The sequence below is a fragment of the Pleuronectes platessa genome, chromosome 3 (genome assembly GCF_947347685.1).
Source record: "Pleuronectes platessa chromosome 3, fPlePla1.1, whole genome shotgun sequence".
Taxonomy (NCBI): Eukaryota; Metazoa; Chordata; class Actinopteri; order Pleuronectiformes; family Pleuronectidae; genus Pleuronectes; species Pleuronectes platessa.
The window spans coordinates 8010986-8033379 of NC_070628.1; the positions used below are offsets into that span (position 1 = coordinate 8010986).

Sequence of the window (22394 nt, forward strand, 5' to 3'; positions counted from 1 at the left end):
CCCAAACCTACTGCCAGTTTTGACACTTTCTTCAAGCAGTGGTACAGGAAAAAGTCTGCAACTTTCAAGAAGAGCATGATTTTTATGCAGGACAATCTCCATCGCATGCATCAAAGTACTCCACTGCGTGGCTAGCCAGTAAAGGGCTTAAAGATGAAAGAATAATAACATGGCCCCCTTCCTCACCTGACCTTAACCCTGTTGAGAACATGTGGGCCCTTCTTAAACGGGAGATTAACAGGAGATTTACGGTGAAGGAAAACAGTACACCTCTCTGAACAGTGTGTGGGAGGCTGTGGTTGCTGCTAAACAAAAAGTTGATCGTCAACAGAGCAAGAAACTGACAGAATCCATGAATGGAAGGCGTATTACTGTTATTGAAAAGAAGAGTGGCTATATTGCTCATTGATTATTTTTTTTGAAATGTCAGAAATGATTATTTGTACATTTTTAGTTGTTTGTTTATTATTCTCACTTTAACAGATGAAAATAAACAAGTGAGATGGGAAAATGTTCGTTTTTCATTTAGATGCACAGTAATTCTGCACAGTAATAGTTGCCCAATAATTGTGGACACATAGATATTCTCCTAAGAAAGCCAAAACCTCACTTTTACTTTCTTGAATATTCAGGTTTGAGGTTTATTAACATTTTGGATTGACAGAGAGCACTGTAGTTGTTCAATAATAAAACCAATCCTCCAAAATACAACTTGCATAATAATTGTGCACACAGTGTATAGATGGGTGCTATGGTTTTCAATCACGTGTACGATAATGAAGGAAACACCACAGAAATCCACACCAATCCCATTGCTGTCACACTGCCTGCAAATTCTCCTCCTGTGTGTCTGTGCAAGATATCTGAACAATCTACAGCGTGAGGCCATCCGTTAACACATTAATAAACAACTAAATCAATTAAAATGAATAAAGAGAGAACAAAACAAATAAGAGACAATATATTCTTTATTTTCTTCTTCTCAAAGTGGACGGTTACACAGGATGTTGAATACATTACCTCGACGTGTGAACGGTCCAATCGCGAAGCAGACGAGCGCTTCAGAAGTTCAGTGTCTCTGACATCATCTTCCACCAGTCCATCAGCTCCTCCCGCTCCTCCTCCTTCCTCTCCATCAGAGACTCCAGCTCAAAGTCCACCTGACACACAAGCAGTCGAAACATTATACTGTGGTGTCAGTGTGCATACAAAATTTATAAATATATAAATAAATACAGAAATAAATAAATCAAAAAAATATATAATTCACAGACGCATTTCTTTAAGGATTATTACTCCTACAAATGATCAGCTGATGAAACACTAACAAAAAAAAATAATACGTTTGAGAACTCAAAATTTAAGTAATTCTTCAAACAAACATTTGCACTTTCCAGCTTTTCCCGTGTGAAAATGTGTTGTTTTAATATGTCTCAGTAATTTGGATGCATTCACTTAGGATCAGGGACATTTTAACCAGCATTTTCCCTTCATACAGTCATTACTTCTGTCGTGGAGGCTGTGTTTGCATTGCTGTTTGTCTTTTAGAAGGATTATGCAAAAACTACTGAAAAGATTTTACCTAAACTTTCTCTAACATTGTGAGATTTTGTGTTTTTCAGCATTTAGTCAATTTTTGATAATGCAAAGATCTTGATGTAAACAAATTAAATGTCCCCAGAATACAGAAGAACAACCCTGTATGAAAAGTATGAATGTGACTTGATATGAGTGGTGTCTGGTGGAAATACACCAATAAAGTCAAGTTTCTTAACTAAGATGAACAGCTGCTCAGTTGTGTATTTATTGTTAACTGCTGAGGATGTGCACAAAGAAGCTAAAACGAGTTAATGAGAAATAACGACGTGTTTTTTTTACAGAACACGTCACCTCCAGTTTAAGTTCAAGTTTAAGTGTGTTGGGGACTCCCCCTCCATCTGAGCCAGAACCTCCAGCTCGTCTGCGAACTGGTCCTCGAACTCATCTTGGATTTCGAACAGTTCGTCATATTCGTCCATGTTAAACCCACGTTGAGACACACTGTGGTTCTACACAAGTCTCAAGACAAACGCACTATTTACTCAAATGAAATAAAAAGTCCATTGGCTGCCTGAGATGGTTTCACGGAGCAGATTTCCCGACAATTTTGTTGTTTAACTTCCGGGTTACAGATTCATTTTTTTCTTCTTCTTGTAAAAAAAACCAATCGAATAACGCTTATTATCGCCCCCAGCTGGTGTGGAAGGGGACTGCAGATTTAAAATAAAACAATGTGGCAGCAAAGCCACTGCCTTTAATCTTTGTAACAACTAATTAAGTTGACTTTGAAGTGTGGCAGTATATCAGCAGCAGTTTCTTTCTCGATGTATCACAGGCAGTTTCTGTTGACACCGAAATACCCGGCTGCTGGCCACGATTTGGGCTTGCCATTACTATTTTTTTCCCAATCTGCCCTAGTTTGGCTCCAGTTCCATTTTGTGGATTTAACTTGAATTAACTGAACACGTAACCCACTGTTTTTATTTGGTTTTCATACCAGATTTCGTTTTTTTTCACCAGAGGACGACAAGATCGAAGCCATGAAGTTCCAGCCATACTTAGACTATGCATCGTTAAAGTTAGTACACAAACAAGTCAGGATTAGTGAGGGGATTCCTCAGAGTTTCATGGTGAAAGCAGAGCCTGGAACCAAAGGAGCCATGCTAACCATCAGTGGAGAATATGCAGTACCTGCAATAGATGCGTAAGTGAAGGATGTCCATTAATACACACTATTTACCTCCTCCTCCTCCAAGAAAACTTATACTAGAATTAACTAGCGTCATATTTATCCTTTCATTTTAGGTCGTCTGTGGTTTTTTACCTGTTATGACAAAGGTCTATGAATGTGTTCATACAGGGAAGCGTACCCACAAGGAAAGAAGGAGCACCCCCCCTTTGTTCCAGATGACCAGTCATCACCTGGGGACGATTCAGGCCCAATCCCTCAGGAACTCATGTGTCCAATCTGCAATGACCTGATGACGGACGCAGTAGTTATACCCTGCTGCGGATACAGTTACTGCGAACTTTGTAAGTTCTTTCTCGTGACATGGATTAGGAATAAAAATCCGTCCTGGGCTATGTTTCATTGTTTCAGTGTGTTAATTTGTTGGGCAACTGGATCATAGCTATGAACTAATGACTGTTTGTTTCCAGGTATCCGGATGGCCTTAATGTACCCATGCCAACATGCAGATGTTTCACCTGACACTCTCATTCCCAACAACCTTCTGCGACAGGTAACCCATTTAAAAAACACATGCTCTTTGATGTATGTCATATTTGTTTGATCAGAGGTGTTAAGCAAATATTTTTCTTCATGCAGCGTGTGAATAACTACAAGAATGCAAATGCATCAGAGGATGCACCAGATGACCAGTCATCACCTGAGGACGATTCAGGCCCAATCCCTCAGGAACTCATGTGTCCAATCTGCAATGACCTGATAACGGACGCAGTAGTTATACCCTGCTGCGGATACAGTTACTGCGAACTTTGTAAGTTCTTTCTCGTGACATGGATTAGTAATAAAAATCCTTCCTTGGCTATGTTTCATTGATTCAGTGTGTTAATTTGTTGGACTGGATCATAGCTATGAACTAATGACTGTTTGTTTCCAGGTATCCGGATGGCCTTACTGTACCCATGCCAACATAAAGATGTTTCACCTGACGCTCTCATTCCCAATAACTTTCTTCGACAGGTTACTCATTAAAAAAACACATGCTCTTTGATGTATGTCATATTGGTTTGATCAGAGGTGTTAAGCATTTTTTTTTTCTTCATGCAGTTTGTGGATATCTACAAGAATGCAACATCAAACACCAAACTCGTACGTCAGCAGGCCCAACAGGCAGCGCTGCCTCCGCCTCGCCTCCAGATCTGGAATCAGGATCCGGAACCTACTGTGGAACGAAGCCCAGAAAGTAACCCAGGAATTGGACCACATGTGAGTCCCCTCGGATGACCTGATAATAATGCATCTGTCATTGTTATTATAGAGCTCAACAGAGTTAAAAATCCCTTGATTTTCTGACTACCGAATTCGATTATCACCCATTTTATTTTTACAATCCAAGGTAGACTCACCACAAGTTTGTGAAACGCTGTTATAAGCTCCTGTAAAAGCCAAAAGTCATTATGATAGCAACTGCATTTTAAGAAAAACTGTTTTATTTACACAATCCCACAATCAATTCTAAAAGTGGGCATTCACTGTTACGCTCTATTATTGGAGTCATTAACTTACTTAGGTGCATCCTTACCAGACACCTGTACATCCATGAGAACTGGAATAGTTCCTGACCCTAACCCTAACCCTAACTCTGAAAGGGAACTAAATTTCTTCCACTGATTTCTTCCGCAGGGCTACCATTTATCATACCTGTACCCGCCCCCACCACAGCCGCACCCTCATCCCCACACCTCTGGCTTTATACCTCCTCCTCCACCCGGTTATCCGCCCCAGCCAATTTATGCCCCTGGACCACCGGGTCTCAACCCTCCCTTGATCCCCCCTGGTGTCCAGCCCCCTCTACCCCACCGTGGACCCCCCCTCTCTCAGCCCCCCCTCTCCAAGAAATATTGCTACAGACGAAGGCACCGACAGGACAAGTGAGTAGTTTGTTTTTGTTTTGAGTCGTCCTACAGCTACACTAGCTAATCATTTTGGGATTGACATTAACACTTGGCGGGATTATGATGATTTCAGTATGATTAAGTCATTTTGAAAGTTTGACTGTTCTTGTCTTTGTATTCATCTCGTTCAAGATATAGATCCAGGTCTAACTCTGGTTCCCAGAGTCGATCCCGCTCCCGTTCACACTCCCATGGGCGGTCTTATCCACGCTCCCCTTATTCCAGGCACAATGGACGCAGTTACAGGCGTTCACGGTCAAGGTCCCACTCACCCTTGCGGTTTCCTCCTCCCTTCCGGGACGGACCCTGGAAGGGAGCAGAAGGACCAGCACCCTTCAGGTCCCGGTCTCGCTCCCCTGGTGGCTTCCGGAACCGCAGCCCTGTTGGACGGAAGCCACCTCCTCGGGGACGTCCACCGTATGAACTAAAGGGACCAAGTCCTGGAGGCCATGATCGCTGGGAGAGAGAAAGGTATCGACAATGGGAAAAGGAGTACACCGACTTGTACAACAAATACTGGAAAGACTACGACAACCAACATCCCTCACTACATCACAGAGGTCGCGGCAGCAGAGACAGGGAGAGGGACAGAATTTCTCGGTTACCCAGAGATTACTCCCCTCAGGGGAGAGGAAAAAGAGGTAGAGATGAGAGCGGTGCTCCCCCTCAACATCCTCCATCCTCTTCATCATCAGGGACTAAGTCCAGCACAAAAGTCCTTAAAACAAAGAAAGTAAACAAGAAGAGGCCCAGGGAGGAACCTGAGCCATCATACCATTCAGCAGACAGTGATGGTGCTACTCCCTTCAGAGATGAACTGATGGAAACAAAAACGTATCCAGGACCCAGTCTGATAAAACCAGGAAAGAAAAGGCTCAGAAAGTGAAGCCTAAAGTGAGGACAGAGGCTGTGAGGACAGAGGCTGTGAAGGTAAAGGTCTGTCCTCCCAGACCCTTACTTACCATCACTGCTCCCTCTCGTGCCCCAGTGGGGGAAAGATGTTGAAGGGTCTGTTGTGAAGAGCAAACCCAGGATCAGTCGAAATGTCGACCTATCACCTGTTGTGTACATGTAAAAAAAGTGGGTTTTTACCTGAAGTGAAGACAGAGGCTTTGAAGGCAGAAAACGACAAGGTGTGTGTTGTATTGCTCATCGATGTAAGTTCGTGAATGTTAATATTTTGTGATAAAGTTGTGTGCATACTTTGTCCACAGCAAGTCGTCCACATGGACGGACAACTTGCACGTCACTGCTTCCATGTGAATTGTTACTATAATAAAGGCAAAAAAAACAACATGAAATATGGATTTGATTGTGGTTTATTCCATGTGCAGATAATTGACTCATTCTATCCAAAGCGTCTTCGTCGCTCCTGTAAGAAAAGGCGATGACACGGGCTGACAACACAAAGGGGGGGGGGGGGGGGGGGGCGTTTTATTGATCCGTTCATTATTGCCACGGAGTGACAACAAAAACAACATACCTGGACGGACAACACCTGGATCTGTTCCACACTGTCAAAGTGCCTACCCCACCCCACTGTCTAAGTGCCCCTGAGCAAGGCACCATACTCCCCTTACACCTACTCCCCAGGGCGCCGTGCATGGCTGCCCACTGCTCTGTGGTTCCTCCTGTGTACACCAGATGGGTCATAGTAGAAAAGCAAAATTTCCCCCCTTGCATGTCGTGTGTGTGTGTGTGCATGTGTGCATGTGTGTGGAACAATAAATGTATCTTACCTTATCTTACCTTTACAGTTCTTTATCAGTTACTGTAGCTTTACATTCAATAAATTCTTCCCATGGTCTCAGACCGGGTGAACTGTGTCCGCACCGTGTTCACCCAGAAGATTATAGTGTCAATTTATCCTTGAAAAACACCTTCTGCCACACGTCCTTACACTGTGTGCACAATTATTAGGCAAGTGAGCATTTTGAACATATTATAATTTTTATGCATAGTTTCCAACTCCAAGCTGTATAAACTTGAAAGCCTATTGTATTTAAGTATATGAGGTGGTGTGTGTTTGTGAAATGAGGGAGTGTGTGGCCTAAGGAGATCAACACCCTATATCAAGGTGTGCATAATTATTAGGCAGCTTCTTTTCCTCAGGCAAAACGGGTCAAAAAAGAGATTTAACTGAATCTGAAAAGTCAATATTTTTTAAAAGTCTTTCAGAGGGATGCAGCACTCTTGAAATTGTTAAGATATTGGGGCGTGATCATAGAACCATCAATTGTTTGTTGCAAATAGTCAACAGGGTCACACGAAATGTGTTGAGAAAAAGACACAAATTAACTGCCAAAGATTTGAGAAGAACTAAACGTCAAGCTACCAGGAACCCATTATCCTCCAGTGCTGTCATATTCCAGAACTGGAACCAACCTGGAGTGGCCAAAAGTACAAGGTGCTCAGTGCTCAGAGACATGGCCAAGCTGAGAAAGGCTGAAACCCCACTGAACAAGACACATAAGTTGAAACGTCAAGACAGGGCCAAGAAATATCTGAAGACAATTTTCAAAGGTTTTATGGACTGATGAGATGAGAGTGACTCTTGACGGAGCAGATGGATGGGCCCGTGGCTGGATCCGTAACGGGCACACAGGTACACTTCGACTCAGATGCCAGCAGGGTAGAGGTGGGGTACTGGTATGGGCTGTTATTATTAAAGATGAGCTAGCTGGACCTTTTTCAGGTTGAAGATTGACTCAAAATCAATTCCCAAACCTACTGCCAGTTTTGAGAAGACACTTTCTTCAAGCAGTGGTACAGGAAAAAGTCTGCATCTTTCAAGAAGAGCATGATTTTTATGCAGGACAATCTCCATCGCATGCATCAAAGTACTCCACTGCGTGGCTAGCCAGTAAAGGGCTTAAAGATGAAAGAATAATAACATGGCCCCCTTCCTCACCTGACCTTAACCCTATTGAGAACACGTGGGCCCTTCTTAAACGGGAGATTAACGGGAGATTTACGGTGAAGGTAAACAGTACACCTCTCTGAACAGTGTGTGGGAGGCTGTGGTTGCTGCTGCACAAAAAGTTGATCGTCAACAGAGCAAGAAACTGTAAGAATCCATGAATGGAAGGCTTATTACTGTTATTGAAAAGAAGAGTGGCTATATTGCTCATTGATTATTTTTTTTGAAATGTCAGAAATGATTATTTGCACATTTTTAGTTGTTTGTTTATTATTCTCACTTTAACACATTTAGTTGCATAGTAATTCTGCACAGTAATAGTTGCCCAATAATTGTGGACACATAGATATTCTCCTAAGAAAGCCAAAACCTCACTTTTACTTTCTTAAATATTCAGGTTTGAGGTTTATTAACATTTTGGATTGACCGGGAGCACTGCAGTTGTTCAATAATAAAACCAATCCTCCAAAATACAACTGGTTTTCAATCACGTGTACGACAATGAAGGAAACACCACAGAAATCCACACCAATCCCATTGCTGTCACACTGCCTGCAAATTCTCCTCCTGTGTGTCTGTGCAGGATATCTGAACAATCTACAGTGTGAGGCAACCCGTTAACACATTAATAAACAACTAAATCAATTAAAATGATGATTGAAAGAGAGAACAAAAGAAATAAGAGACAATATATTTTTTATTTTCTTCTTCTCAAAGTGGACGGTTACACAGGACGTTGAATACATTACCTCGACGTGTGAACGGTCCAATCGCGAAGCAGACGAGAGCTTCAGAAGTTCAGTGTCTCTGACATCATCTTCCACCAGTCCATCAGCTCCTCCCGCTCCTCCTCCTTCCTCTCCATCAGAGACTCCAGCTCAAAGTCCACCTGACACACAAGCAGTCGAAACATTATACTGTGGTGTCAGTGTGCTGTATCCAGTAAATAAAATAAATACATACAAAATTTATAAATAAATACAGAAATAAATAAAATCAAACAAATGTATAATTCACAGACACATTTCTATAAGGATTATTACTCCTACAAATGATCAGCTGATGAAACACTAACAAAAAAACGAATACGTTTGAGAACTCAAAATTTAAGTAATTCTTCAAACAAACATTTGCACTTTCCAGCTTTTCCCGTGTGAAAATGTGTTGTTTTAATATGTCTCAGTAATTTGGACGCATTCACTTAGGATCAGGGACATTTTAACCAGCATTTTCCCTTCATACAGTCATTACTTCTGTCGTGGAGGCTATGTTTGCATTGCTGTTTGTCTTTTAGCAGGATTATGCAAAAACTACTGAAAATGTTTTATTAAAAACTTTGTCACTTTCTTTAACATTGTCAGGTTTTGTGTTTGTGATAATGCAGAGATCTTGATGTGAAAAATCCGGCTCATAAAACACACTCAGAATCACCAGGGGACTGTTATTAATGAGTGTGCTAAAGCTTTTAAAGAATCATTAGAAAACAGTAATAAAATGTGCCCAGAATACAGAAGACAAGCCTGTATGAGAAAAGTATGAATGTGACTTGATATGAGTGGTGTGTGCTGGAGATACACCAATAAAGTCACGTTTCTTACCTAAGAAGAACAGCTGCTCAGTTGTGTATTGATTGTTAACTGCTGAGGATGTGCACAAAGAAGCTAAAACGAGTTAATGAGAAATAAAGTTTAAGTGTGTTGGGGACTCATCCTCCATCTGAGCCAGAACCTCCAGCTCGTCTGCGAACTGGTCCTCGAACTCATCCTGGATCTCGAACAGTTAGTCATATTCGTCCATGTTAAACCCACGTTGAGAGACACTGTGGTTCTACACAAGTCTCAAGACAAAAGCACTATTTACTCAAATGAAATAAAAAGTCCATTGGCTGCTTGATATGGTTTCACGGAGAAGATTTCCCTGCAATTTTTTTGTTGTGAAGTTTAACTTCCGGGTTACAGATTAATTTTCTTCTTCTTCTTGTTAAAAAACAACAATCGAACAACGCTCATTATCGCCCCCAGCTGGTGTGGAAGGGGACTGCAGATTTTAAATAAAACAATGTGGCAGCAAAGCCACTGCCTTTAATCTTTGTAACAACTAATGAAGTTGACTTTGAAGTTTGGCAGTATATCAGCAGCAGTTTCTGTCTTGACCTATCAGTGGCAGTTTCTGTTGAAACCGAAATACCTTCTACGAGCTGCTGGCCACGATTTGGGCTTGCCGTTACTGTTTTTTTTCCCAATCTGCCCTGGTTTGGCTCCAGTTCCATCCTGCACCCCTGTGCTTGATTGACCTGTGAAAATGCCGGTAGTTGACTATAGGTTTTTTGCACGACCGGAATACAGCACAGTCACTTTTGATGGGTTGTATATCACCCTCAACGAGCTCAAAAAGCAGATTATGAGCCAGGAGTTCCTCGAGGCCCCAGACTACGACCTGCAGATCACAAATGAGCAGACTTGTGAAGGTAAGTTGTCAGCTGACGCCTTCACTCATGTGTGACACATCGGTCAGACATTATTTTTAGAGGGTTACCGTAAATTTTCTTTTCAAATGGCAATAACACAGCCTTCTGTTAATTAATTGTTTCATCTCTTTACAGGGTTTTGTCTAAAGTAACTAACAACTATCTCCTGAGCCTTATTGCTTAACACTTTTTTTTTAAAGAATTTATTTTTATATATCCAATATATATATGAATAAATAAGTTTAATCAATGTCTTTGCAAACCCACTTCATTCATCTGTTTACTTACAAAGGCATTTCAGCTCTATTGAGTGAATTGTGGAGTCATTGTTAGATTGTTGTGTTTTTGTTTTCTAATGATTTGTTGCTTGATGTGTTTGTAGTATATACCGGTGATGAAGCCCAGATCCCGGAACTCTCCTCAGTGATGGTAAAGCCCACTGCCAAGACGTTCATTGTGTATGTATTCAGTTATTACTGGTTTTATGGTGACTCAGTAGAGTCCCTGATGATTTTAAGTCACTGGTCTGTTTAGATTTCCTAGTTATACTTGTTAAATTGATCCTGTCGTCGGTCACAATGTTGGTAACTGATGGTTTTTTTTTCTCCTGTGTGTTTTTGCAGACATCGTGTTTCCAAAGCTGCGGTTATATCACCTACACCGGTATGTAAAAACAACACTCTGTCTTCCTCCTCCTCTCACCTCTCACTCTCTTCTCCTCTTTCTGGCTCTAGTCACATGTCTCAAAAACATTCTGTCAAAAACTGATCGAGCTCTGTGTATCTTCTGTTGAGCGTGTGTTGGCTGCATTTGTGTTGAGATCTCAACCTCTATGTGTTTCATGATGTCTTTTTGGGGAGGGTTTCCTGGACATTAAATCTTGCAACTTATTGTGATAAAATTGCCTTTTGTATACTAGCTGTACAGGATTTTAAATTGATTTGACATCGGCATGAATATATAATTATATAGTAGTTTTTTAACGGATCTTTAAAATTAAATTAAGCTTTGTTTTAATGAAGCAACTCCAAAAAAGTCCCAAGTCTAGATGGGTCTGTTAACCTTTTCTGGATTGTAACACAAAGCCGTGGTTTAAATTCTCACTCTAATATACCTAAGCATTATCTCCTGGACTTTGAGTACTCAACAAACACCTTGACTTAAATGGCGTGAGGGACTGGACACAGATGTGGTGGGGAACTATCTGGGCTCTTATCTTCCGCTGTGTATCGCTTAGATGTTGTGTTAACACCTGTATTATCTGTACTCTGATTCTCCTGCAGACGGATTCTCCTCCTTCTCTGTCGATCGCACAACTCGCCAAGGTAAAGTATCTGCACATGCCGGCTGAACTGCAAGAAAACGTTTCTTAAGTTGAATCGATTTGTCCCCGTTTTTTTAGACATCCTACTTTTGTCTTACGTCTATTCAGATGGCTAACCTGTACGACGCAAATGCATCAGAGGATGACAAGATCGAAGCCATGATGTTGCAGTCAAACTTTTACTATGCATCGATAAAGTTAGTACACAAACATTTGTCTCTTTTATTTGCCTGAATTCGTACATTTTGTACTACAATTTATACTAGAATTAACTAGCGTCATATTTATCTTTTCATTTTAGGTCGTCTGTGGTGTTTTACTTGTTATGACAAAGGTCTATGAATGTGTTCATACAGGGAAGCGTTCGCACAAGGAAAGAAGGAGCACCCCCCCTTTGTTCCACATGACCAGTCATCACCTGAGGACGATTCAGGCCCAATCCCTCATGAACTCATGTGTCCAATCTGCAATGACCTGATGACGAACGCAGTAGTTATACCCTGCTGCGGATACAGTTACTGCGAACTTTGTAAGTTCTTTCTCGTGACATGGATTAGGAATAAAAATCCGTCCTGGGCTATGTTTCATTGATTCAGTGTGTTCATTTGTTGGGCAACTGGATCATAGCTATGAACTAATGACTGTTTGTTTCCAGGTATCCGGATGGCCTTACTGCACCCATGCCAACATGCAGATGTTTCACCTGGTGCTCTCATTCCCAACAACCTTCTTCGACAGGTAACCCATTTCCAAAACACATGCTCTTTGATGTATGTCATATTTGTTTGATCAGAGGTGTTGAGCAAATCTTTTTCTTCATGCAGCGTGTGAATAACTACAAGAATGCAAAAGCATCAGAGGATGACAAGATCGAACCCATGAAGTTTCAGCCATACTTAGACGATGCATCGATGAAGTTAGTTCACAAACATTTGTCTCTTTTATTTGCCTGAATTCGTACATTTTGAATATGAACAACATTCACCTGTAGTTAGAAAAATAAGATTTGCTTTTCTCTCTAGTTTTCCAGAGAAAGCAGTTGGATCTCCACCCGCTAACTACATCTGTTATTGTTGTGGAAAGGCTGGTCATTACATTCGAGAGTGCCCGATGCTGTTGGTAAGGATCCTGAATAATTTCATTTCATTCTCTGTGAAGTTAATTGTTACTACATCGCTGTAGTGATGTTAGATTTTAAATGAGTATGATGTTATTCTCTTAGGACAAAAGTGTGGAGGTTCCTAAACCAGTCGGGATTAGTGAGGGGATTCCTCAGAGTTTCATGGTGAAAGCAGATCCTGGAACAGAAGGAGCCATGTTAACCAGCAGTGGAGAATATGCAATACCTGCAATAGATGCGTAAGTGAAGGATGTCCATTAATACACACTATTTACCTCCTCCTCCTCCTCCTCCAAGAAAACTTATACTAGAATTAATTAGTGTCATATTTATCTTTTCATTTGAGGTCGTCTGTGGTTTTTTACTTGTTATGACAAAGGTCTATGAATGTGTTCATACAGGGAAGCGTTCGCACAAGGAAAGAAGGAGCACCCCCCCTTTGTTCCAGATGACCAGTCATCCCCTGAGGACGATTCAGGCCCAATCCCTCACGACCTCATGTGTCCAATCTGCAATGACCTGATGACGAACGCAGTAGTTATACCCTGCTGCGGATACAGTTACTGCGAACTTTGTAAGTTCTTTCTCGTGACATGGATTAGTAATAAAAATCCGTCCTGGGCTATGTTTCATTGATTCAGTGTGTTAATTTGTTGGGCAACTGGATCATAGCTATGAACTAATGACTGTTTGTTTCCAGGTATCCGGATGGCCTTACTGCACCCATGCCAACATGCAGATGTTTCACCTGGCGCTCTCATTCCCAACAACTTTCTTCGACAGGTAACCCATTTCAAATACACATGCACTTTGATGTTTGTCATATTGGTTTGATCAGAGGTGTTAAGCAAATCTTTTTCTTCATGCAGCTTGTGAATATCTACAAGAATGAAACATCAAACACCAAACTCATACGTCAGCAGGCCCAACAGGCAGCGCTGCCTCCGCCTCGCCTCCAGATCTCCAGACAGCAGGACCCACTGCTGGCCAATGTCACCCCCCCACCCCCTGCAAACGTACCCACCGCTGCACCTCAATCACAGGTTCAGCCCCCTGCACCCTCTCCTCCTGCTCCTGTTCCTGCTCCTGTTTCTGCTGCTGCGACTGCCACTACTACTGCGACTGCTGCTGCTCCTATTCCTCCTCATGCTGCTGCTGTCGAAGGTCAAGATGTTTCACCAGCTCCGGCACCTGTCGCTGACCTACATTCTCCTATGCACTCTACCGGCCAGGGCGAACCACCCCCACCTGGGTAAGTTTAGTCCCCTATAGTTTGTACAAGAACATGGAATCACCCACTCAACATGTGATGTCTGAAGTAAAGGGCCATTGCAACTTGTCTCAATATGTCTGCTTGTTTATGTTTCAGTGAAATGGATCCAGAACCTACTGTGGGACGAAGCCCAGAAAGTAACCCAGGAATTGGACCACATGTGAGTCCCCTCGGATGACCTGACAATAATGTGTCTGTCATTGTTATTATAGAACTCATGTGAAACAATGTTATAAGCTCCTGTTAAAGCCAAGTCATTATGATAGCAACTGCATTTTGAGAAAAACTGTTTTATTTACACAATCCCACAATCAATTCTAAAAGTGGGCATTCACTGTTACATTCTATTATTGGAGTCATTAACTTAATAAGGTGCATCCTTACCAGACACCTGTACATCCATGAGAACTGGAATAGTTCCTGACCCTCACCCTAACTCTGAAAGGTAACTAAATTTCTTCCACTGATTTCTTCCGCAGGGCTACCATTTATCATACCAGTACCCGCCCCCACCACAGCCGCACCCTCATCCCCACACCTCTGGCTTTATACCTCCTCCTCCAATCGGTGACCCGACCCCACCACAGCCGCACCCTCATCCCCACACCTCTGGCTTTATACCTCCTCATCCAATCGGTGACCCGACCCCACCACAGCCGCACCCTCATCCCCACACCTCTGGCTTTATACCGCCCCCACCACAGCCGCACCCTCATCCCCACACCTCTGGCTTTATACCTCCTCATCCAATCGGTGACCCGACCCCACCACAGCCGCACCCTCATCCCCACACCTCTGGCTTTATACCTCCTCGACCAATCGGTGACCCGACCCCACCACAGCCGCAACCTCATCCCCACACCTCTGGCTTTATACCTCCTCGACCAATCGGTGACCCGACCCCACCACAGCCGCACCCTCATCCCCACACCTCTGGCTTTATACCTCCTCCTCCAATCGGTGACCCGACCCCACCACAGCCTCACCCTCATCCCCACACCTCTGGCTTTATACCTCCTCCTCCAATCGGTGACCCGACCCCACCACAGCCTCACCCTCATCCCCACACCTCTGGCTTTATACCTCCTCCTCCAATCGGTGACCCGACCCCACCACAGCCTCACCCTCATCCCCACACCTCTGGCTTTATACCTCCTCCTCCAATCGGTGACCCGACCCCACCACAGCCGCACCCTCATCCCTACACCTCTGGCTTTATACCTCCTCCTCCAATCGGTTACCCGCCCCCACCACAGCCCTACCCTCCTTCCTACACCTTTGGCTTTATATTTCTTCCTCCATTCGGTTATCCGCCCCAGCCAATTTATGCCCCTGGACCACCAGGGCTCAACCCTCCCTTGATCCCCCCTGGTGTCCAGCCCCCTCTACCCCACCTTGGACCCCCTCTCTCTCAGCCCCCCCTCTCCAAAGAATATTGTGACAGACGAAGGCACCGACAGGACAAGTGAGTAGTTTATTTTTGTTTTGAGTCGTCCTACAGCTACACTAGCTAATCATTTGGGGATTGACACACATTTACATTACTTAGCGGGATTATGATGATTTCAGTATGATTAAGTAGTTTTTAAAGTTTGACTGTTCTTGTCTTTGTATTCACAGAACTATATCCAAACTGGATGAATTTACTAAAGAATTCCAAAGGGAGCTGATGAAACACAAACATTCACCAAAAAGACAAAAAAAGTCTTATTCTAGGTAACTTAATTAAGAGAATATCTCCAAATTGATTTTAGTTCATAAGCATAATCCTTCAAGCCATTCAGTCCGTTGATTACATAAGCTGATTTCTTTCTCTCTTGTTTTTCCGATTTTCCTCCCGATTCTTTATTTTCCCAGGTCGCAGCCATTCGGCCGCTCTCAGTACACTCGATCTGGTGCAAGATCTAGATCCAGGTCTTACTCTTGTTCCCCGAGTCGATCCCGCTCCCGTTCACACTCCCATGGGCGGTCTTATCCACGCTCCCCTTATTCCAGGCACAATGGACGCAGTTACAGGCGTTCACGGTCAAGGTCCCACTCACCCTTGCGGTTTCCTCCTCCCTTCCGGGCCGGACCCTGGGAGGGAGCAGAAGGACCAGCACCCTTCAGGTCCCGGTCTCGCTCCCCTGGTGGCTTCCGGAACCGCAGCCCTGGTGGACGGAAGCCACCTCCTCGGGGACGTCCACCGTATGAACTAAAGGGACCAAGTCCTGGAGGCCATGATCGCTGGGAGAGAGAAAGGTATCGACGATGGGAAAAGGAGTACACCGACTTGTACAACAAATACTGCAAAGACTACGACAACCAACATCCCTCACTACATCACAGAGGTCGCGGCAGCAGAGACAGGGAGAGGGACAGAATGTCTCGGTTACCCAGAGATTACTCCCCTCAGGGGAGAGGAAAAAGAGGTAGAGATGAGAGAGGTGCTCCCCCTCAACATCCTCCATCCTCTTCATCATCAGGGACTAAGTCCAGCACAAAAATCCTTAAAACAAAGAAAGTAAACAAGAAGAGGTCCAGGGAGAAATCTGAGCCATCATACCATTCAGCAGACAGTGACTGTGGTACTCCCCTCAGAGATGAACCGATGGAAACAACAACGCATCCAGGACCCAGTCTGATAAAACCAGGAAAGAAAAGGCTCAGAAAGTGAAGCCTAAAGTGAGGACAGAGGCTGTGAAGGTAAAGGTCTGTCCTCCCAGACCCTAACTTACCATCACTGCTCCCTCTCGTGCCCCAGCGGGGTAAGATGGTGAAGGGTCTGTTGTGAAGAGCAAACCCAGGATCAGTCGAAATGTCGACCTATCACCTGTTGTGTACATGTAAAAAAGTGTGTTTTCACCTAAAGTGAAGACAGAGGCTGTGAAGGCAGAGAACGACAAGGTGTGTTTTGTATTGCTCATCGATGTAAGTTTGTGAATGTTAATATTTTGTGATAAAGTTGTGTGCACACTTTGTCCACAGCAAGTTGTCCACATGGATGGACAACTTGCACATGTCACTGCTTCCATGTGAATTGTTACTGTAATAAAGGCAAAAAAAACAACATGAAATATGGATTTGATTGTGGTTTATTCCATGTGCAGATAATTGACTCATTCTATCCAAAGCGTCTTCGTCGCTCCTGTAAGGAAAGGCGATGACACGGGCTGACAACACAAGGGGGGGGGGGGCGTTATTTATTTATCCGTTCATTATTGCCACGGAGTGACAACAAAAACAACATACCTGGATGGACAACACCTGGATCTGTTCCACACTGTCAAAGTGCCTACCCCACCCCACTGTCTAAGTGCCCCTGAGCAAGTCACCTTACTCCCCTAACACCTGCTCCCCGGGGCACCGTGCATGGCTGCCCACTGCTCTGTGTGTCCTCCTGTGTACTTACACCAGATGGGTCATAGCAGAAAAGCAAAATTTCCCCCATGTGTGCATGTGTGTGGGACAATAAATGTATCTTACCTTATCTTACCTTTACAGTTCTTTATCAGTTACTGTAGCTTTATATTCAATAAATTTTTCCCATGGTCTCAGACCGGGTGAACTGTGTCCGCACTGTGTTCACCCAGAAGATTATAGTGTCAATTTATCCTTGAAAAACACCTTTTGCCACACGTCCTTACACTGTGTGCACAATTAGTGAGTATTTTGACTATTTTATAATTTGTATAAATATTTTCCAACTCCAAGCTGTATAAACTTGAAGGCCTATTGGATTTAAGTATATGAGGTGGTGTGTATTTGTGAAATGAGGGAGTGTGTGGCCTAAGGAGATCAACACCCTATATCAAGGTGTGCATAATTATTAGGCAGCTTCTTTTCCTCAGGCAAAACGCTAAAGTCTTTCAGAGGGATGCAGCACTCTTGAAATTGTTAAGATATCGGGGCGTGATCACAGAACCATCAATTGTTTGTTGCAAATAGTCAACAGGGTCACACGAAATGTGTTGAGAAAAAAAGACACAAATTAACTGCCAAAGATTTGAGAAGAATTAAACGTCAAGCTACCAGTAACCCATTATCCTCCAGTGCTGTCATATTCCAGAACTGGAACCAACCTGGAGTGGCCAAAAGTACAAGGTGCTCAGTGCTCAGAGACATGGCCAAGCTGAGAAAGGCTGAAACCCGGTCACCACTGAACAAGACACATAAGTTGAAACGTCAAGACTGGGCCAAGAAATATCTGAAGACAATTTTCAAAGGTTTTATGGACTGATGAGATGAGAGTGACTCTTGACGGAGCAGATGGATGGGCCCGTGGCTGGATCAGTAACGGGCACACAGGTACAGTGCCTTGCATAAGTATTCACCCCCTTTGGACTTTTCTACATTTTGTCATGGTATAACCACAGATTAAAATGTATTTCATCGTGAGTTTATGTAATGGACCAACACAAAATAGTGCATCATTTGGAAGTGGGGGGAAATATTACATGGATTTCACAATTATTTACAAATAAAAATCTGAAAAGTGTTGAGTGCATATGTATTCACCCCCTTTACTGTGAAACCCCTAACAAAGATCTGGTGCGACCAATTGCATTCACAAGTCACATTTGCGAGTCACATAATTAGTAAATAGGGTCCACCTGTCTGCAATTTAACCTCAGTATAAATACACCTGTTCTGTGACGGACTCAGAGTTTGTTGGAGATCATTACTGAACAAACAGCATCATGAAGACCAAGGAGCTCACCAAACAGGTCAGGGATAAAGTTGTGGAGAAATATGAAGCAGGGTTAGGTTATAAAAAATATATCATCTATATATATATATATCAAATATAACATCTCTCTGAGCACCATAAAATCCATCATAAGAAAATGGAAAGAATATGGCACAACCGCAAACCTACCAAGAGGAGGCCGTCCACCCAAACTGAAGAGTCGGACAAGGAGAAAATTAATCAGAGAAGCAACCAGGAGGCCCATGGTTACTCTGGAGGAGTTGCAGAGATCCACAGCTGAGGTGGGAGAATCTGTCCACAGGACAACTATTAGTCGTCTACTCCACAAATCTGGCCTTTATGGAAGAGTGGCAAGAAGAAAGCCATTGTTGAAAGGGATCCATAAAAAATCCCGTTTGGAGTTTGCCAGAAGCCATGTGGGAGACACAGCAAACATGTGGAAGAAGGTGCTCTGGTCAGATGAGACCAAAATTGAACTTTTTGGCCTCAATGCAAAACGCTATGTGTGGCGAAAACCCAACACTGCCCATCACCCTGAGCACACCATCCCAACAGTGAAACATGGTGGTGGTAGCATCATGCTGTGGGGATGCTTCTCTTCAGCAGGTACAGGGAAACTGGTCAGAATAGAGGGAAAGATGGATGGAGCCAAATACAGGGAAATCCTTGAAGAAAATCTGATGCAGTCTGCAAAAGACTTGAGACTGGGGCGGAGGTTCATCTTCCAGCAGGACAATGACCCTAAACATACAGCCAGAGCTACAAAGGAATGGTTTGGATTAAAGAATGTTAATGTCTTAAAATGGCCCAGTCAAAGCCCAGACCTCAATCCAATAGAGAATCTATGGCAAGACTTGAAGATTGCGGTTCACAGACGGTCTCCATCCAATCTGACTGAGCTTCATCTTTTTTGCCAAGAAGAATGGACAAACCTTTCCATCTGTAGATGTGCAAAGCTGGGAGAGACATACCCCAAAAGACTTGCAGCTGTAATTGCAGCGAAAGGGGGTTCTACCAAGTATTGACACAGGGGGGTGAATACTTATGCACCCAACAGATGTCAACTTTTTTGTTCTCATTATTGTTTGTGTCACAATAAAATTTATTTTGCACCTCCAAAGTACTATGCATGTTTTGTTGATCAAACGGGAAAAAGTTTATTTAAGTCTATTTGAATTCCAGTTAGTAACAGTACATAATGGGAAAAAGTCCAAGGGGGGTGAATACTTATGCAAGGCAATGTACACTTCGACTCAGATGCCAGCAGGGTGGAAGTGGGGTACTGGTATGGGCTGTTATTATTAAAGATGAGCTAGCTGGACCTTTTTCAGGTTGAAGATTGACTCAAAATCAATTCCCAAACCTACTGCCAGTTTTGAGAAGACACTTTCTTCAAGCAGTGGTACAGGAAAAAGTCTGCATCTTTCAAGAAGAGCATGATTTTTATGCAGGACAATCTCCATCGCATGCATCAAAGTACTCCACTGCGTGGCTAGCCAGTAAAGGGCTTAAAGATGGAAGAATAATAACATGGCCCCCTTCCTCACCTGACCTTAACCCTATTGAGAACATGTGGGCCCTTCTTAAACGGGAGATTAGCAGGAAATTTACGGTGAAGGAAAACAGTACACCTCTCTGAACAGTGTGTGGGAGGCTGTGGTTGCTGCTGCACAAAAAGTTGATCGTCAACAGAGCAAGAAACTGTAAGAGTCCATGAATGGAAGGCTTATTACTGTTATTGAAAAGAAGAGTGGCTATATTGCTCATTGATTATTTTTTTTGAAATGGCCGAAATGATTATTTGTAAATGTTTAGTTGTTTGTTTATTATTCTCACTTTAACAGATGAAAATAAACAAGTGAGATGGGAATTTTTTTGTTTTTCATTTAGATGCACAGTAATTCTGCACAGAAATAGTTGCCCAATAATTGTGGACACATAGATATTCTCCTAAGAAAGCCAAAACCTCACTTTTACTCTCTTAAATATTCAGGTTTGAGGTTTATTAACATTTTGGATTGACAGAGAGCACTGTAGTTGTTCAATAATAAAACCAATCCTCCAAAATACAACTTGCATAATAATTGTGCACACAGTGTATAGATGGGTGCTATGGTTTTCATCACACGTACGATAATGAATGAAACACCACAGAAATCCACACCAATCCCATTGCTGTCCCACTGCCTGCAAATTCTCCTCCTGTGTGTCTGTGCAGGATATCTGAACAATCTACAGGAGTGTGAGGCAATCCGTTAACACATTAATAAACAACTAAATCAATTAAAATGATGATTGAAAGAGAGAACAAAACAAATAAGAGACAATATATTCTTTATTTCCCCCTTTTTTTCCCCTTCTTCTCAAAGTGGACGTTTACACAGGACGTTGAATACATTACCTCGACGTGTGAACGGTCCAATCGCGAAGCAGACGAGCGCTTCAGAAGTTCAGTGTCTCTGACATCATCTTCCACCAGTCCATCAGCTCCTCCCGCTCCTCCTCCTTCCTCTCCATCAGAGACTCCAGCTCAAAGTCCACCTGAAACACAAGCAGTCGAAACATTATACTGTTGTCTTAGTGGGCTGTACCCAGTAAAATAATACAAATAAATACATAAAAAAATATTTATAAATATATAAATAAATACAGAAATAAATAAATCAAAAATGTATAATTCACAGACACATTTCTTTAAGAATTATTACTCCTACAAATGATCAGCTGATGAAACACTAACAAAAAAACTAATACGTTTGAGAACTCAAAATTTAAGTAATTCTTCAAACAAACATTTGCACTTTCCAGCTTTTCCCGTGTGAAAATGTGCTGTTTTAATATGTCCCAGTAATTCGGATGCATTCACTTAGGATCAGGGACATTTTAACCAGCATTTTCCCTTCATACAGTCATTACTTCTGTCGTGGAGGCTATGTTTGCATTTAAGTTTGTCTTTTAGCAGGATTATGCAAAAACTACTGAAACATTTTTATTAAAAACTTTCTCACTTTCTTTAACATTGTCAGATTTTGTGTTTGTGATAATGCAGTGATCTTGATGTGAAAAATCCGGCTCATAAAACACACTCAGAGTCACCAGGGGACTCTTATTACTGAGTGTGCTAATGCTTTTAAAGAGTCATTAGAAAACCGTAATAAAAAGTGCCGAGAATACAGAAGACAAGCCTGTATGAGAAAAGTATGAATGTGACTTGATACGAGTGGTGTGTGCTGGAGATACACCAATAAAGTCACGTTTCTTACCTAAGAAGAACAGCTGCTCAGTTGTGTATTGATTGTTAACTGCTGAGGATGTGCACAAAGAAGCTAAAACGAGTTAATGAGAAATAAAGTTTAAGTGTGTTGGGGCAGTCCATCTGAGCCAGAACCTCCAGCTCGTCTGCGAACTGGTCCTCGAACTCATCCTGGATCTCGAACAGTTCGTCATATTCGTCCATGTTAAACCCACGTTGAGACACACTGTGGTTCTACACAAGTCTCAAGACAAACGCACTATTTACTCAAATGAAATAAAAAGTCCATTGGCTGCTTGATATGGTTTCACGGAGAAGATTTCCCGGCAATTTTTTTGTTGTGAAGTTTAACTTCCGGGTTACAGATTCATTTTCTTCTTCTTCTCGTTAAAAAACAACAATCGAACAACGTTCATTATCGCCCCCAGCTGGTGTGGATGAGGACTGCAGATTTAAATAAAAACAATGTGGCAGCAAAGCCACTGCCTTTAATCTTTGTAACAACTAATGAAGTTGACTTTGAAGTGTGGCAGTATATCAGCAGCAGTCTCTCTCTTGACCTATCAGTTGCAGTTTCTGTTGACACCGAAAGACCCTCTATGATCTGCCCTAGTTTGGCTCCAGTTCCATTTTGTGGATTTAACTTGAATAGTGTTACTGAACACGT

At 42.6% G+C, this 22394-nt stretch overlaps 1 protein-coding gene and 2 long non-coding RNA genes across 4 annotated transcripts in view; 1 reads left to right on the forward strand and 2 right to left on the reverse strand.

The window, feature by feature from the left end:
• LOC128429698 (E3 ubiquitin-protein ligase RBBP6-like) overlaps positions 1-16557 on the forward strand; it is a 64509-nt gene extending 47952 nt beyond the window's left edge. Inside the window, 14 exon segments of the mRNA XM_053415526.1 lie at positions 9115-9122; positions 11351-11392; positions 11500-11588; positions 12414-12506; positions 12595-12750; positions 12913-13085; positions 13212-13294; positions 13381-13763; positions 13881-13944; positions 14264-15249; positions 15405-15500; positions 15642-16393; positions 16396-16469; positions 16528-16557. Of these exon segments, the coding sequence (XP_053271501.1) occupies positions 9115-9122; positions 11351-11392; positions 11500-11588; positions 12414-12506; positions 12595-12750; positions 12913-13085; positions 13212-13294; positions 13381-13763; positions 13881-13944; positions 14264-15249; positions 15405-15500; positions 15642-16393; positions 16396-16469; positions 16528-16557 (3029 nt within the window).
• LOC128430395 (uncharacterized) lies at positions 809-2170 on the reverse strand. Its single transcript, XR_008334016.1, has 3 exons — positions 1891-2170; positions 1021-1160; positions 809-863 (listed from the first exon to the last, which is right to left on the reverse strand). It is a non-coding gene; the product is annotated as an uncharacterized LOC128430395 (long non-coding RNA).
• An 881-nt stretch (positions 16558-17438) lies between the features above and the next one.
• On the reverse strand, positions 17439-22072 carry LOC128430413 (uncharacterized). Of its 2 annotated transcripts, none has more exons than XR_008334020.1 (3): positions 21738-22072; positions 20876-21015; positions 17439-17922 (listed from the first exon to the last, which is right to left on the reverse strand). It is a non-coding gene; the product is annotated as an uncharacterized LOC128430413 (long non-coding RNA). The 2 variants fall into 2 exon arrangements; XR_008334019.1 differs by lacking the exon at positions 17439-17922 and adding an exon at positions 20334-20697.
• Positions 22073-22394: the final 322 nt, after the last annotated feature.